Source organism: Branchiostoma lanceolatum, chromosome 2 (assembly GCF_035083965.1).
Source record: "Branchiostoma lanceolatum isolate klBraLanc5 chromosome 2, klBraLanc5.hap2, whole genome shotgun sequence".
NCBI classification, from domain to species: Eukaryota; Metazoa; Chordata; class Leptocardii; order Amphioxiformes; family Branchiostomatidae; genus Branchiostoma; species Branchiostoma lanceolatum.
The window spans coordinates 10,133,278-10,151,531 of record NC_089723.1 but is presented as its reverse complement, the minus strand read 5'-3'; the positions used below and the strand labels follow the sequence as shown (position 1 = coordinate 10,151,531).

At 41.9% G+C, this 18,254-nt stretch overlaps 1 protein-coding gene across 6 annotated transcripts; it reads left to right on the top strand.

The window, feature by feature from the left end:
• The first annotated feature begins 3,595 nt into the window (after window positions 1-3,595).
• On the top strand, window positions 3,596-17,911 carry LOC136427412 (uncharacterized). 6 transcript variants are annotated; one of them, XM_066416241.1, is made up of 6 exons: window positions 3,602-4,053; window positions 6,036-7,323; window positions 7,573-7,686; window positions 7,917-8,003; window positions 8,218-8,304; window positions 9,379-9,884. In XM_066416241.1, exons 1-6 carry the CDS (start codon window positions 3,847-3,849, stop codon window positions 9,411-9,413), a joined length of 1,818 nt encoding a protein of 605 aa, XP_066272338.1. In that variant the 5' UTR covers window positions 3,602-3,846; the 3' UTR covers window positions 9,414-9,884. The 6 variants fall into 6 exon arrangements, with proteins under 6 accessions (XP_066272340.1, XP_066272338.1, XP_066272343.1 ...); XM_066416246.1 differs by lacking the exons at window positions 3,602-4,053; window positions 7,573-7,686; window positions 7,917-8,003; window positions 8,218-8,304; window positions 9,379-9,884 and adding exons at window positions 13,131-14,397; window positions 14,581-14,694; window positions 14,927-15,013; window positions 15,228-15,314; window positions 17,706-17,911 and having other exon boundaries at window positions 7,182-7,323; XM_066416242.1 differs by lacking the exons at window positions 3,602-4,053; window positions 6,036-7,323; window positions 7,573-7,686; ... (1 more) ...; window positions 8,218-8,304; window positions 9,379-9,884 and adding exons at window positions 10,524-11,009; window positions 13,131-14,397; window positions 14,581-14,694; ... (1 more) ...; window positions 15,228-15,314; window positions 17,706-17,911.
• The last annotated feature ends 343 nt before the right edge of the window (window positions 17,912-18,254 follow it).

The following is an 18,254-nucleotide window of genomic DNA, read 5'->3' as shown; positions in this document are numbered from 1 at the left end:
TTATCTCGTGTTGTCGGACAAGCTATTGCCACGATTTGGGGTTGGTAGATAAGCTCTTTTTAAACATTTTTTTTATATCTATGCCTTTGTCCTCTACGACGTTGTGACGAGTGGCATTGAGGTAGTTCCACAGGGATTGAGGTTCTTTTCTGACAGGAGGAACATGGTTCAAGGACCGCACTGTGTTGGGATGTTGACAGGCGAGTTTCTTGGCGATGAACGTATGGCTCATGTAGCGGGTTGTTCAGTAATTTGCCCGGGAAGAAGTGGCATGTTAAAGTACGGACTCTCTAATTTACGTAGTTTATCGCACATACCTCCCTCGGATAGGACGTTGAATGGAGGTCCCGTGTTTGGGGAGAGCCACACCCCGCGCATGTTAAAGAACCCACCACACCTTTCGAAAAAGAGTAGGGGCATGCCCCGGTGTGCGATGGTCCAAACCTTACAGTCCGGTCTGGGATGACATCTTGAAAAGGTGATACTAGTAGTTCACCTGTTATGTCAATCCTTCCACAAAATCAATAAATAAATAAATTACAGCATGACAGAATCGGAGACGTTCTGATGATCTTAAGGTTTTTAGAGCTTCCAAGGAAATAGTGATCTTGAAAATGTCCTTAGATGTCCGTACCCCTCGGACAATCCTCCGATTATCTATGATGCTATTATTGCTATATAATGTATACTATAGCTAGTACATATCTTTCGTCCAATCAAGAAGCTATATCAAACCTCCTTGGCCCAATACAGAACTCATCCTGCAGTCAAATCAGTACCGCAAGGTGTCGCGTTTTCGCAGTCTATACAACGCACGATTCTTTACGACGATGATCTTGAAGCCCAAGCTAAGGTAAAGGTGGTTTGGCCTTCCGGAATGGAAATATAATGGGAAAGACATTGCTAATACCGTCGGCACTACTGTTCCTTTTCATAAAAAGTATGTACATTGTATGTTTGATGTAATAAGTAGTGTTACGCCCCTGTCTCGCTGGGCAGAAACTTGTTGCCAAGTTGTTTCCACGCGGTTTCCAATGAACACAAATTCCGTCTCCTGCAGTGACGATTGCTTTTGAAAGTTAAAGGCACCCAGAGTATTTTATGAGGCTTGAAAACTGGAAATATTCTAGTTGCTGCAATCTTTATGAAACTGACATTTAATGCCACTGTTTACCACATTTGCGTGCGGATTTCTAATCACAAGTGCTCAAAAGCGGCACAAAACTAGAAAGGCCGTCATTTGCCCCTGAGCAAATACAGCATGTTTAGCCATACCCCTCCCCATGCAAAAAGTGGGCTATCCCAAAATAACCCCTGGGCAAATCGAAATATTAACTGCATGTAGGAAGGCAACATTTGCGAGAGCATCATACTTTGCCAATCTCCCTCCCGATGCATAAATTGACTGTTCCAAAATCACCCGTGCAAAAAAATTCTCTCTACAAGTTCTGCGAGACGCCAAGAGCTTCTTACTGCAAAGGCTTGCGTGTGTACCCGCAACATGACCTCAGGTAACCTGAAAAGAACACATGTTCTTTGGCCAGCAGCAAATGGAACGCCCGGAACTTTAGATAGAACATGGATTCCTTGGCCAGAAGCAAATAGAACATGGAACGGGGATACCACTTTTGACCCGTTTTTGGTCTGAAAATGGGTCCAAAAGTCCCCAAAACGAAGCATTTTGAAGTGATGCAAACCAGAAATGTGATTGAAGTCCTGTAGGGACATGTTCAAGGCACCCTTGTACCGAATGTCAGGTCACTTGCTTGTAATACCAGGGCACAGGAGCCAAAAAGATAGAAATTGCCTAAAAATGCCCCAAAAAACCTCCATAAAAATGATTTTAAGGCCTGTTTCAAAGCAATTTTAAAATCACCTGAGGGTATTTGCCTTCTTTACCTCCATGCCAAATTTCAGGTCGGTTGATTAAAAAATGGCGGAGTTGAATCCATTTGAAGATTTGGCAGGAGGAGAAGAAGAAGAAGAAGAAGAACGTGAGCAAAAACAATATGTTGAGCCATACTAGGTATGGCTAAACATAAATAAGCTACATGGTGATCTTTTAGTTTCAGGCGCCTAGTGTAAATAGACCGATACCATAGCCCCGCCCACCTCCGTCAAAACGAAGAAACGCAAAATTAAAACATGAAAATGCAAATATTTGCATTTATTGAAATTTACTATGTGTAGGAATGACTAGAAACTGGAGTTTTTTATTCAAGTTTCAAGCCTCATAAGATGCTCTGGATGCCTTTAAAAACGCAAGAGTCGAATTGACGTGAACTAGACGCGATCTAGTCTCGAACTAGTTTCCAATATTGGCCCCCTGTTTGGGACCATTTAAGATAGTCGCCAATAGGTTCCCATTAGTCGTCAAAAGGTTCCACTTATTCTGTAGTAATAAGTAATAAGTCAGTTTCAAGGTTTGCTTGCTATAACAAATCTATAAACATTTATCATCACAGATACATGATACATCCGGTATATCGTTCGTGTCAGTTCGTTTTGGTCATTTCTTTCACTGTAAAAATATTCTAACGTTATGCTCATATTTCATAATATGTTAATCATGTTGCACCAAGTCCATAAGTGAACAACCTTTTATCACTGCATTTTTTATGCGTTTTACTCATTTTACACTTTTTTTTTCAAATTCAGTAGCAACACTGCTTTCCAATACCCCTTTCAGCAGGGCTTCATTTGCAAATGCGTCGCTGGGCACTGTGAGTGCTAGGGAAAACTGTCAAAGTCGTCTCCACTTGGCGACCTCGCTGTGACCGAGCAATTTAACACTGCGCTAAACGAATTTCATTGGTAAAAAACGAATCTTTTTACGCTTTGTGTGCTTTGTTGTCTTTTAAGTCATACTTGTACGTTTTACACGGTATTTCTATTGTAAAGTCAAGGCAATTTTGGACGCAACGAGGTCGCCAACGCGTCGCGGGTCCAGTGAGACTGAGAGGGCGGCGTAGTTGCTGTAGCGTCGAATGACTGCTGTTTTTATCTACATCCGGTGGACGACTGATAGGCAATATATTTCGATGTACGTAATTCACTATACTCAATGCTATCGTCGGACTTACCAGGATTTATCTCAATGGACTTGATCACTTGAACAGCAAATTTAAGTACATAATGACATGTGACAATCCATGCATGGTATACATTGGGAAATATATCAGCAAAGAATGTCTAGGCGTAAGAAACTCCTCCAATGATCGTAAAATCCCATTAATTGTCATCCCATACTACTACACCATATTGTATAAGATAGACTACTTCACCATATTGTATAAGATAGACTACTTCACCATATTGTATAAGATAGACTACCACATAATATTGTATTAGATAGATTGGTTAGCCTAATAGAATGTTATCTATGTACCAATGAATGCCATACTTTGTACCTCGTACAATTGTTGTGCAATAAAGTTATTATTATGACGTTGCAGATTAGATTAGATTATTAATCAATATTCAAATCATTTGATCAAATTATAGTATATCAATCCTTTGCCGGCCACCTTCTTTTTTGCCTACCACTGCCCCGTCACTGATCGCTCGTATGGATAGTTGTGTTTGTTTGTTTGTTTATTTATTTATTTATGACGTAATGGCAGGCTACGTCACAAAATGTTAACTTGTATTTTTCCATGACTGATGGCGTACTCCGATCCTTGTGACGAAACAAACGAGTAACAGGCCAACTTGTTACTTGGCATTGTGACGTTCTAACGGTTCTCGAACGTCACTGTGAATCAGTTTCACGCAGCAAACGCAACGTGCGGACGTGAAATACTGATTTCAGAAGCTCTACTTAAACAAAAAGTAATTTGAATTGAAATGGCCTGTTCATCGGACGTGCCGAAAGGCAAAAGAAGAAACAAGAACAGGTCGTTGGCCGCACGGGGTCTTTTGTATGCAGAATTAGGGTATATCGATAGCCTTACGCCAAACACTGCTGCAGCGGTGGATGAAGTTTGTCTCACTGACGGACTTCAGCTGGAGGACATACTGATGGGGCACTACCAAGGCAGGGGAGTTTCAAGAGTAAGTGTTAGCGTTAACGTTGTTAAACTTTGCATGAGTCTTAGCATACAGTGTCGTCAATCAAGCCTAACTCCGTGGCCAGTGTTCTAAAATTGTCGTTGAAGGGATGCCCTAAACGAATGGCGCACTACGATTTCCGATGTTGTTCACAAGGGGTACGGGTACCAAGTAGATTTCAGTGCAAGAATACACTATATAATACAATTTATAGCATGTTTTATTTTTTCATTCATTCATTCGGCTTTACAGATTAAAAAAAAATCTGTGAGGAGCCGGCAACAGAAACCTGGTTTCTCTACAGGGCCGGCTCCTCAACAAATTAACAATAAAACTACAATACAATACAATACAATACAATGTAATACAAAAAATGAACAAGAGAAAATCAAGAGGTATGATAATTATAGATTTTCCTCATTAGCTATTCAAATTAAGTCACAATAAGCATAATTTGCACTTCATTATGTATATCTCTGTCTAAGCTACCTGCATACTAAGTATCATATTGACAGTCCTAGAATTTTCCAATTAGATGAGATGAGGTGTTTTGCATTAATTATGCAAATTATGGATTTATTTGCATAATTGGTATCTGTTGATGCTCCACTTTCCATAAACTACATATGTTAGATGTATTTGAGTCTGATAATGGAAAACACTGCAAATATAGATTTCCCTCATTAGTTATGCAAAGTAAGTCCTTATTAACATAATTTGCACTTCATTGTGTACATCTCTGTCTAAGCTACCTGTATACTAAATATCATGGAAATCCATCGTTCCTTTGTTCAGTTATTCCCCTTAGAAGATTTTCAAGATAACGCCCCTGCAGTTCCGGAGCTGCTAGGGGGCCCAAACCTACACCACAAGCTATCTGCCACAAAAAAATCAAGACCATAGCACGTCCAGGTGAAGAGATACAAAAATGGAATTTCTGCTGCAGTACCAAGGTCACATACCAGGGGGCCCAAAATTGACCTTGAATTTCGGCTTCGCAACACCTGCCAACATACCAAATATCATCGTAATACATTAAGAGGTTCTTGAGTTATGCTGACTACAGTGGTCCGGAAACACAAACAGACAGACAAACAGACAAACAAACAAACAGACAGACAGACAAACAGACAGACACACCCAAAACAATATCTCCATTTTTCATGGAGATAATAAATAATACATCGAAAAGCTCCCGTCTATAACACAGTGGCAGAAGAGTAGTGGTGGTAAGTTTATCCCTGTATGGCAGTTCATTGTTGTTACAGATGAATTTAATGGCTCTCCGTTGAACTCCCTCGACCTTGCGCATGACCAATCTCGTGTGCGGGGACCACACCTGGGAGCAATAAGCTAAATGTCGAATAACTAATGAACGATATAAGTTGAGCTTGACTATCTTTGTAACCAACAGATCGCTTTATCATGGCGAGTATTGAGTTGCACTTTGACACTTTCTTATGTACATGAGTATTCCAACTTAGGTTATGACAAACCTGAAGACGTGTGTGGGGACCACACCTGGGAGCAATAATCTAAATGTCGAATAACTAATGAACGATATAAGTTGAGCTTGACTATCTTTGTAACCAACAGATCACTTTATCATGGCGAGTATTGATCACATGAGTTGCACTTTGAAACTTTTTTATGTACATGAGTATTCCAACTTAGGTTATGACAAACCTGAAGACCTAGGTCCTCATATGATTCAGGTCTAGTAAGTACATGTACCATCTATGTTATAGGTATAATTATAGGTGAGGACTTACGTGTAACGCTGACCACGGAACATTTACAGGGATGAAATTTCATTTGCCATGTTTCACTCCAGAAACCAAGTCTGTCCAAATCAGACTGAAATTTGATACAATCAAAAACAGTGTTAATTCTTTTGAAGTTTTCATACATTCTACATGTTTTTACGATGACCGACGCTAAGAATAGCTACGAATCAATGATGTACTCTTCTCTTTAATATCTAGGCAGCTGTGGAGGCAACTCGCAGGACGTTAGAAGGTGGTGAAGGTGACCCTAACCTACGCGAGTGCAGCCCTGATGAAAAACATAACATCATAACATCATTAGCAGCTCGGGATATCAAAACACCAGTACCGAACACCTGTCGTGAAGAGTCACAGGATCTGTTGAGTTGCTCCGATGGTGAAAACATGAGTGTGGTGACGTCCACCGGTCAGTTCACCAGTGGTCAGACCCCTGCAGGTGACCGCTCCGTCTTGATCCACTGTGAAGAGCCACAGTCCAGCCAATGCGTCACTTCCCTTGTAGAAGGGGATACCAAGTCTGAAACCGTGGATCTGGTAACTACTACTGACAGCTACGAGGAAGAACCACTGCCTTGCCTTCCATTAGAGTGCCAGTCACCTGTGAACACACCAAGGTCATCCTCACCAGAGACTGAGGTGTTGTTGACATCAGTTCATGATTATGCCTGTGCACACTATCCTGACCATCCCAGCTGTGCTGAGGAGCCACCACCCCCGAAGTGCACATCTGTAGTGTTTCGCGCCAAGCACAGCCCGCGACACGTGCTGCGCTACACCTGCCAGTCCCCCGCGGGCACGCCACCGTCCACTCCAAGACTGGCGGTAGAGGGATCGTGGGTTCACGAACATGTACAAAGCCTTGCCAAGAGAACTAAAGAAGAGGACATCGCAGACCGGGTCGATGGTATGTATGGCACTAGTGAAGATGTCCACGGTCTTGCCAAGAAAGTTGACGAGGAAGATACACAAGACTTTGTCAATGAAACGTGCGGAGACCAGACTACACCTTCTGCAGTGTTGCACCAAAATGTCCAAGTTCATGGCAAGAAAATTCAAAAGGAAGTAATACAACACTTTGTCAATACTGGCCAATCTACACCTACCAAGTTGATGTATCAAGATCAAGATCTCCAAGGAATTTCAAAGGAAGTTGACAAGGAAGACCCACGTGCACAAGACTTTGTCAGCAAGATATGTGGTGACCGAGCTACACCTACCACACCAACCCACAAGAGTGAAGATGTAGATGATCCTGCCTTGGTCAAGGTCAAGGAAAACCCGCAAGACTTGGTCCAAACTACAACCGCCTCATTATCGCAACAAGATGACCAGGGTCTTGAAAAGGTAAAGAAAGACAACTCAGTCATCACTGCCACTGGCATGTGTGGAGCCTCTCATCAAATGGTTCCTACCGCACTGACGGGTCAAGATGAAGACATCCAAGCCAAGACAGTTGATAAGGAAGACCAAGGAAGCCTGGCTACTGGTATGTGTAGTGCCTCTGACATGTCTGACTATCCTGCCACATTAGTGCCCCCAGTTGAAGAAATATAATGTCAGCATTCTTTGAGAATTTGGATTCTTAAGACCAGAGTAAAACTTGCCATTTTCATTGATGAACAATATTTTACTTGAATGAAATCAGCTGCTCACAAATAAGGTAACTCAAGTACAAAAACTGCATGAGTCTAAGTGTTTAAACATTATGTTGACAACATGTTTGTTTTCATTTCAGAGAAAGACCTGAAGGGCCAAACCGATGAGCCCAAAAGGCGGGGAGGCAAGTGGTGGGATTTGAGGATAAAGAGAGAGAGGATGGCCAGGGACAGGACAAATGGCATCAACAATGGTGAGTAGTGTCAATCCCATACAAACATGAATACTTTAATCTGATTCCATTCTATATTTTCTGCTTTAATCATATGGAATTTGTTTCTTTGCAGTGATTTATGCTTATACAAGGTGATTTTGTAATTGTAGTCAGTAGAACATTTTTGCATGGGGGAGAAATGCAGAGTGACATATTTTACATTTGCTTGCAAATGTTGGCTTCTTTCTAACAGTTTTCTGTCCTTTCAGACAAAAAGGATGCAAAGGAAGGAAGGAAGTGGTGGAGAAGAGTTTTCACTAGGAAGAGTGGTGGAAAGACAAGGGGCAGTGACAGTGGTGAGTAGAATTGCCTATGCATAATGATCGGTACTAATATGTGTGAAAAAGACGGATTATACTTGTGCATTGTATTTCGATACATGCTTGCACAAGGTGATTTTGTAATTGTAGTCAATAGAACATTTTTGCATGGGGGAGAAATGCAGAGTGACATATTTTACATTTGCTTGCAAATGTTGGCTTTCTTTCTAACAGTTTTCTGTCCTTTCAGACAAAAAGGATGCAAAGGAAGGAAGGAAGTGGTGGAGAAGAGTTTTCACTAGGAAGCGTGGTGGAAAGACAAGTGGCAGTGACAGTGGTGAGTAGAATTGCCTATGCAGAAGCTACATGTTTTTGTGTTATGATTTTATTTGATAAGGTGTTTACAGACTGTGTGTATGTACCGTATCAAATGACAGGTTTGTGTACAGATTGTGCTGTGTACCAGTGACCTGTATGTTTGTGTAGATGGTGTGTTCAGCGCCAAGGACATGTTTGTATACAGATTGTAATGTGCATCATTGACCTGTATGTTTGTGTAGATGGTGTTATCAGCACCAAGGACTGTTTTTTGCACAGATTGTGTCGTATACCAGCGACCTGTATGTTTGTGTAGATGATGTGTTCAGCACTAAGGACAGCTTTGTGCAGATTGCGTTGTGCACTAGCATCCTGTATGTTTGTGTAGATGGTGTGTTCAACACCAAGGGCATGTTTGTATACTGATTGCAATGTGCATCATTGACCTGTATGCTTGTTTAGATGGTGTTATCAGCACCAAGGACTGTTTTTGCACAGATTGTGTCGTATACCAGCGACCTGTGTGTTTGTGTAGATGATGTGTTCAGCACTAAGGACAGCTTTGTGCAGATTGTGTTGTGCACCAGTGTCGGGTATGTTTGTGTAGATGCTGTGTTCAGCACCAACGACAGGTTTGTGTACAGATTGTCTTGTGTACCAGTGAACTGTGTAGCTGGTATATTCAGCACCGTGGACAGGTTTAGAATACATATTGGGCTCTGTACCGGTAGACTGTATGTTTGTGAAGATGGTATGTTCAGCACCAAGGACAGGATTGTGTACAGATTGTGTTGTGCATCAGTGTCAGCACCAAGGACAGGATTGTGTACAGATTGTGTTGTGCATCAGTGTTGTGTTCAGCAACAAAGACACATCTAAGTACATACTTTGCTGTGCACCAGTGACTAGGTAGTGACCTGTACGTTTGTGTAGATAGTGTGTTCAGCCCAATTGACATGTAAAATATACAAGTAACAAACATGATCGTAACCGCTCCTACTTGTTGCCAAATTACTTCAGGACTTGATCCCAGCACGATTTGTATTGAAAGATGATATATTTCTCAAACATTCTTTATCACATTTTCTTACAGAAAAGAGGAGAGGATGCTGCATTTGCTGCATGTGAAGAGGACAACTTATTCATTTGACTTGGATGATTGATGATTCTTTTTATGATTTGAGACTGATTTATTTTTGTATATAGATTTTAAAGCTATGTGTATAAATGACAGTGGATTGTTTTGTATTGCATTTGCAATACTGTTGGTAACGTTGGTTAACATAAATTCGCGGGGTACTTAAATTCGCCATTTTTAGAAACGGTGTATTTTAGGGATATGTGCTAGATGCAAAATCAGTTATAACGCCAGCAATGCAAACCGGATAGACTAATTATTTAGAACACTGCCTTAAAAGCTTCGATAACCATGCATTAGAAGTTGGCGACGTCAAAAACTCTCCGTCCCTTATTGACAGAGTCTGGGGGCATCGTGGAAGAATCACACTACATTGTTGTTCGCTGGTTTATAAGACAGCTTCTTGCTAAACACAATTATTTACAAGACAACTTATTACAATCTCTTTTGCTAACCTGCAACTGGATTCTAAGTGTGATCAATCATCAAATATCCTCTTTGTTGCTACAACCTACGGCACGTGTATTTTCCCGCCGCCATATTACTACCCAGAATCCTGTTGTCAAGCAGACGACAAAGGTTGTGAGTAACACTTTTTTGTCTAAATGTTGTGTGTGAAAGTGGACTGAGGACGATATTTTCCTCAATGTTTGCTCCTAACAAGTAACAACACTGCTTTCCAATACCCTGTTCAGCAGGGCTTCATTTGCAAATGCGTCGCTGGGCACTGTGAGTGCTAGGGAAATCTGGACGAATACTGTCCAAGTCGTCTCCACTTGGCGACCTCGCTGTGACCGAGCAATTTAACACCGCGCTAAACGAATTTCACTTGTAAAAAACGAATCTTTTTATGCTTTGTGTGCTTTGTTGTCTTTTTAGTCATACTAGTACGTTTTGCATGGTATTCCCATTGTAAAGTCAAGGCTAACTCAAATTCAATTTAGGACCCAACGAGGTCGCCAACGCGTCGCTGGTCTAGTGAGACTGACATTAGATTATCAATCAATATTCAAATCATTTAATCAAATTATAGTATATTAATCCTTTGCCGGCCACCTTCTTTTTTGCCTACCACTGCCCCGTCACTGATCGCTCGTATGGATAGTGGTGTTTGTTTGTTTGTTTGTTTATTTATTTATTTATGACGTAATGGCAGGTTACGTCACAAAATGTTAACTTGTATTTTTCCATGACTGATGGCGTACTCCGATCCTTGTGACGAAACAAACGAGTAACAGGCCAACTTGTTACTTGGCATTGTGACGTTCTAACGGTTCTCGAACGTCACTGTGAATCAGTTTCACGCAGCAAACGCAACGTACGGACGTGAAATACTGATTTCAGAAGCTCTACTTAAACAAAAAGTAATTTGAATTGAAATGGCCTGTTCATCGGACATGCCGAAAGGCAAAAGACGAAACAAGAACAGGTCATTGGCCGCGCGGGGTCTGTTGTATGCCGAATTAGGGTATATCAATAGCCTTACGCCAAAGACTGCTGCAGCGGTGAGTGAAGTTTGTCTCACTGACGGACTTCAGCTGGAGGACATACTGATGGGGCACTACCAAGGCAGGGGAGTTTCAAGAGTAAGTGTTAGCGTTAACGTTGTTAAACTTTGCATGAGTCTTAGCATACAGTGTCGTCAATCAAATCTAACTCCGTGGCCAGTGTTCTAAAACTGTCGTTGAAGGGATGCCCTAAACGAATGGCGCACTACGATTTCCGATGTTTCACAAGGGGTACGGGTACCAAGTATATTTCAGTGCAAGAATACACTATATAATACAATTTATAGCATATGTTTTATTTTTTTTATTCATTTATTCGGCTTTACAGATTAAAAACAAATCTGTGAGGAGCCGGCAACAGAAACCTGGTTTCTCTACAGGGCCGGCTCCCCAACAAATAAACAATAAAACTACAATACAATACAATATAATGTAATACAAAAAATGAAGAAAAAAAATGAACAAGAGAAAAACAAGGTATGATAATTCTAGGTTGCCAGGCACTTGTCACATCTACAGATAGAGGACCAGGTGCATATGTTGTCGGTTGAGTATATGGAGTTTACCTGTGATTTGTAATAAGTAGCTAGTAATTTCTTGACCGATAGAATGCCGAGGTTTGAGTACATGTGTTGGCGGATTGTTACAGGTAAAGAGTTCCAGATAAGTACAATACGACTAAAATATGAGAAGGTAAATGTTTCAGTTTTGCAAAGGCGAACAGTAAGTTTGAATTGATCAGTGGAGCGAAAAGATCTACTAGGTACATAAACTTTGACAAAATGAGATATGTCAATGTGATAAAAACCCGGCGAAAACGTTTAAAAAGAAATAATACATCGAAAAGCTCCCGTCTATAACACAGTGGCAGAAGAGTAGTGGTGGTAAGTTTATCCCTGTATGGCAGTTCATTGTTGTTACAGATGAATTTAATGGCTCTCCGTTGAACTCCCTCGACCTTGCGCATGACCAATCTCGTGTGCGGGGACCACACCTGGGAGCAATAATCTAAATGTGGAATAACTAATGAACGATATAAGTTGAGCTTGACTATGAAGGGAGCTTTGTAACCAACAGATCGCTTTATCATGGCGAGTATTGAGTTGCACTTTGACACTTTCTTATGTATTCCAACTTAGGTTATGACAAACCTGAAGACCTAACGTAACATAACCAATTAACGTCCGATTTATTCAAAACGTATTTATCTTAAAACCGCGCGGACAGAGCCAAATTTTAAACCCATGGTCAGAAATATCAGCTCTTCTCAAAAGCAAATGCATGGTCTGTAAGTTTTTATCCGCCTGTTTAACGCCGTGCGAGTATGTATTTATATTGAGGTATATGACGAAGAATTCTGCTAGGGTAACCCATTATCGTCCACTTCATCTTTTCCTTTCTAGCGCTATGATTGAAGAACATAGACCAGAAAAAAAATGCACAGTAACTGTCCAAAGTAGTCTACAGACAAATGATAGCAAAATCACTATGTCTGTCCCACCACTTGCTTGACGCGATGGAAGAAAACAGCGTTTATCTCTGAATTTCCCCGACATGCGCGGCACGTGGCGTTCACGTGGTAAACGCATGGCAATTATGCTTTGCCGTGCAAAAATTAGCCTCCGGTGCGGGTGTCGCTAGGTTGTATCAAACCTTCCTAAAACTGGTAATAGTTTCAACCTCGAATCACCATGGATAGTCTAGATATCAAAGAAAGGTTTAACGTCAGCTATTTTTAAAAGATACTAGCTATCGTGCAAGTTCCAAAAACATGATGAAGTACGCGGTGTCGAATTACATATGAAATACGTTATGCGTGACGCTTCCGTGCAACTTGTTGTTACTGGTTCAGGAGTTTATTCTGTTATGTCCCTGGACGTAAACCTTTTTCATTGTTTTGTATGATAGAGGGAGATGGCTAAGGATCATACTTATGACGTTCTTTATTGCTCATGAGAACAGGCTTTGGCATAATACACCGCGACATGTGGACATAAGCCAAACCGGACGTAAATAGGTTCTGCACGTAAATAGGTCATGTTACGTTAGGTCCCCATATGATTCAGATCTAGTAAGTACATGTACAATCAAAAACAGTGTTAATTCTTTTGAAGTTTTCATACATTCTACATGTTTTTACGATGACCGACGCTAAGAATAGCTACGAATCAATGATGTGCTCTTCTCTTCAATATCTAGGCAGCTGTGGAGGCAGCTCGCAAGACGCTACAGTGCGGTGAAGGTGACCCTAACCTACGCGAGTGCAGCCCTGATGAAAAACATAACATATCTAAACAAGCAGCTCGGGATATCAAAACACCAGCATCCCACATCTGTCGTGAAGAGCCACAGGATCTGTTGAGTTGCTCCGATGGGGAAAACATGAGTGTGGTGACGTCCAGCGGTCAGTTCACCAGTGGTCAGACCCCTGCAGGTGATCGCTCCGTCTTGATCCACTGTGAAGAGCCACAGTCCAGCCAACGCGTCACTTCCCTTGTAGAAGGGGATACCAAGACTGAAACCGTGGACCTGGCAACTACTACTGACAGCCAAGAACAACCACTGCCTTGCCTCCCATTAGAGTGCCAGTCACCTGTGAACACACCAAAGTCATCCTCACCAGCAACTGAGGTGTTGTTGACACCAGTTTACGATAATGCCTGTGCACACCATCCTGACCATCCCAGCTGTGCTGAGGAGCCACCACCCCCGAAGTGCACATCTGTGGCGTTTCGCGCCAAGCACAGCCCGCGACACGTGCCGTACTACACCTGCCAGTCCCCCGCGGGCACGCCATCGTCCACTCCGAGACTGGCGGTAGAGGGATTGTGGGTTCACGAACATGTACAAAGCCTTGCCAAGAGAACGAAAGAAGAGGACATCGCAGACTGGGTCAGTGGTATGTGTGGCACTGGTGAAGATATCCAAGGTCTTGCCAAGAAAGTTGACGAGGAAGACACACAAGACTTTGTCAATGAAACGTGCGGAGACCAGACTACACCATCTGCATTGCTACAACAAAATGTCCGAAGTTTAGGCAAAAAAATTGAAAAGGAAGGGATACAAAACTTTGTCAATAGTGACCAATCTACACCTACCAAGCTGATGTACCAAGATAAAGATCTCCAAGGAATTTCAAAGGAAGTTGACAAGGAAGACCCACAAGACTTCAGCATCAGCAAGATATGTGGTGATCGAGTAACACCTACCACCCACAAAGGTGAAGATGTAAATGATGCTGTCTTGGTCAAGGTCAAGGAAAACCCACAAGACTTGGTCCAAACTACAACCGCCTCATTATCGCAACAAGATGTCCAGGGTCTTGGAAAGGAAGAGCAGGACACCTCAGTCATCACTGGCATGTGTGGAGCCTCTCATCAAATGGTTCCTACCACACTGACGGGTCAAGATGAAGACATCCAAGCCAAGGCAGTTGATAAAGAAGACCAAGAAAGCTTGGCTACCGGTATGTGTAGTGCCTCTGACATGTCTGACTATTCTACCACATTAGTGCCCCGAGTTGAAGAGATATAATGTCATCATTCTTTTAGAATATGGATTCATAAAACCAAAGTAAAACTTGCCATTTTCGTGGCTGAACATGGCTGTTTATACATAATGCTCTACAACATGTTTGTTATCATTTCAGAGAAACACCTCAAGGCCCAAACCGATGAGCCAAAAAAGCGGGGAGGCAAGTGGTGTGATTTGAGGACAGAGAGAGAGAGGATGGCCAGGGACAGGACAGATGGCATCAACAATGGTGAGTAGTTTCAATCCCATACAAGCATGAATACTTTAATTTAATTCCATTCTATATTTTCTGCTTTAATCATAGGGAATTTTTGTTCATTGCAGTGATTTATGCTTTTACAAGGTGATTTTGTAATTGTGGTCAATAGAACATTTTTGCATGGGGGAGAAATGCAGAGTGACATATTTTACATTTGCTTGCAAATGTTCGCTTTCTTTCTAACAGTTTTCTGTACTTTCAGACAAAATGGATGAAAAGAAAGGAAGGAAGTGGTGGAGAAGAGTTTTCACTAGGAAGAGTGGTGGAAAGACAAGGGGCAGTGACAGTGGTGAGTAGAATTGCCTATGCATAATGATCAGTATTAATATGTGTGAAAAAGACGGATTATACTTGTGCATTGTATTTCGATACATGCTTGTACAAGGTGATTTTGTAATTGTAGCCAATAGAACATTTTTGCATGGGGGAGAAATGCAGAGTGACATATCTTACATTTGCTTGCAAATGTTGGCTTTCTTTCTAACAGTTTTCTGTCCTTTCAGACAAAAAGGATGCAAAGGAAGGAAGGAAGTGGTGGAGAAGAGTTTTCACTAGGAAGCGTGGTGGAAAGACAAGTGGCAGTGACAGTGGTGAGTAGAATTGCTATGCATAAGCTACATGTTTTTGTGTTATGATTTTATTTGATAAGGTGTTTACAGACTGCGTGTATGTACCGTATCAAATGACAGGTTTGTGAACAGATTGTGCTGTGTACCAGTGACCTGTATGTTTGTGTAGATGATGTGTTCAGCACTAAGGATAGCTTTGTGTACAGATTGCGTTGTGCACTAGCATCCTGTATGTTTGTGTAGATGGTGTGTTCAACACCAAGGACATGTTTGTGTACAGATTGTAATGTGCATCATTGATCTGTATGTTTGTGAAGATGGTGTTATCAGCACCAAGGACTGTTTTTGCACAGATTGTGTCGTATACCAGCGACCTGTGTGTTTGTGTAGATGATGTGTTCAGCACTAAGGACAGCTTTGTACAGATTGCGTTGTGCACCAGTGTCGCGTATGTTTGTGTCGATGGTGTGTTCAGCACCAAGGACAGGTTTGTGTACAGATTATTTTGTGTACCAGTGACCTGTGTAGATGGTATATTCAGCACCGTGGACTGGTTTAGATTACAGATTGGGCTCTGCACCGGTCGACTGTATGTTTGTGAAGATGGTATATTCAGCACCAAAGACAGGATTGTGTACAGACTGTGTTGTGCACCAGTGTCGCGTATGTTTGTGAAGATGGTATATTCAGCACCGTGGACTGGTTTAGAGTACAGATTGGACTCTGCACCGGTCGACCGTATGTTTGTGAAGATGGTATATTCAGCACCAAGGACAGGATTGTGTACAGACTGTGTTGTGCACCAGTGTCGCGTATGTTTGTGAAGATGGTATATTCAGCACCGTGGGCTGGTTTAGAGCACAGATTGGGCTCTGCACCGGTCGACTGTATGTTTGTGAAGATGGTATATTCAGCACCAAGGACAGGATTCTGTACAGACTGTGTTGTGCACCAGTGTCGCGTATGTTTGTGAAGATGGTATGTTGAGCACCGTGGACTGGTTTAGAGTACAGATTGGGCTCTGCACCGGTCGACTGTATGTTTGTGAAGATGGTATATTCAGCACCAAGGACAGGATTGTGTACAGACTGTGTTGTGCACCAGTGTCGCGAATGTTTGTGAAGATGGTATATTCAGCACCGTGGACTGGTTTAGAGCACAGATTGGACTCTGCGCCGGTTGACCGTATGTTTGTGAAGATGTTATGTTCAGCACCAAGGACAGGATTGTGTACAGACTGTGTTGTGCACCAGTGTCGCGTATGTTTGTGAAGATGGTATGTTGAGCACCGTGGACTGGTTTAGAGTACAGATTGGGCTCTGCACCGGTCGACTGTATGTTTGTGAAGATGGTATATTCAGCACCAAGGACAGGATTGTGTACAGACTGTGTTGTGCACCAGTGTCGCGTATGTTTGTGAAGATGGTATATTCAGCACCGTGGACTGGTTTAGAGTACAGATTGGACTCTGCGCCGGTCGACCGTATGTTTGTGAAGATGTTATGTTCAGCACCAAGGACAGGATTGTGTACAGACTGTGTTGTGCACCAGTGTCGCGTATGTTTGTGAAGATGGTATATTCAGCACCGTGGACTGGTTTAGAGCACAGATTGGACTCTGCGCCGGTTGACCGTATGTTTGTGAAGATGTTATGTTCAGCACCAAGGACAGGATTGTGTACAGACTGTGTTGTGCACCAGTGTCGCGTATGTTTGTGAAGATGGTATGTTGAGCACCGTGGACTGGTTTAGAGTACAGATTGGGCTCTGCACCGGTCGACTGTACGTTTGTGAAGATGGTATATTCAGCACCAAGGACAGGATTGTGTACAGACTGTGTTGTGCACCAGTGTCGCGTATGTTTGTGAAGATGGTATATTCAGCACCGTGGACTGGTTTAGAGTACAGATTGGACTCTGCGCCGGTCGACCGTATGTTTGTGAAGATGTTATGTTCAGCACCAAGGACAGGATTGTGTACAGACTGTGTTGTGCACCAGTGTCGCGTATGTTTGTGAAGATGGTATATTCAGCACCGTGGACTGGTTTAGAGTACAGATTGGGCTCTGCACCGGTAGACTGTATGTTTGTTAAGATGTTATGTTCAACACCAAGGACAGGATTGTGTACAGATTGTGTTGTGCATTGGTGTCCTGTATGTTTGTCGAGATGTTGTGTTCAGCAACAAAGACACATCTAAGTACATGCTATGCTGTGCACCAGTGACTAGGTAGTGACCTGTACGTTTGTGTAGATAGTGTGTTCAGCCCAATTGACATGTAAAATATACAAGTAACAAACATGATCGTAACCGCTCCTACTTGTTGCCAAATTACTTCAGGACTTGATCCCAGCACGATTTGTCTTGTAAGATGACATATTTCTCAAACATTCTTTATCATATTTTCTTACAGGAAAGAGGAGAGGATGGTGCATCTGCTGCATGTGAAGATGACATCTTGTAATTCATTTGACTTGGATGATTGATGATTTTTTTATGATTTGAGACTGATATATTTTTGTATAGAGATTTTAAAGCTTCGAAAACTATGTTTATAAATGACAGTCGATTGTTCTGTATTGCATTTGTCCATCGCAAAATAAAATGTTCATCAAAGAATCATGGTGTTGTTATTTCTCGGTAACAGATGCTGTGTACATAGGTGTTGTATATATTTCCCCGCCATTCCTTATGAAAAGACCAAAATTTAATCCAAGCATTATTTGGTTTAAGACAAATTGACAACAGTCTGTACAGAGACTATCTTTACACTAAAAACGTATATTTTGAGCCAAAACGTATATTTTGAGCCAAAGTACAGTGCACTCAAAGTCATATCAACTAGACTTTCGTATGATAATCTAAGCACTGAAGGTTAAACACACGGCACCAGAAACCTTAGAGATGGATCGGACGAAGCAGGGCTTGATTTGCAATAGCAATAAGAAAATGTTATATATGT

Coding starts and splice junctions, on each gene's coding strand:
- LOC136427412 (XM_066416241.1), top strand. CDS start 3,847: ATGGCCTGTTCATCGGACGTGCCGAAAGGCAAAAGAAGAAACAAGAAC. Junction 4,054..6,035: donor AAGGCAGGGGAGTTTCAAGA/GTAAGTGTTAGC, acceptor TTTAATATCTAG/GCAGCTGTGGAGGCAACTCG. Junction 8,004..8,217: donor GACAAGGGGCAGTGACAGTG/GTGAGTAGAATT, acceptor CTGTCCTTTCAG/ACAAAAAGGATGCAAAGGAA.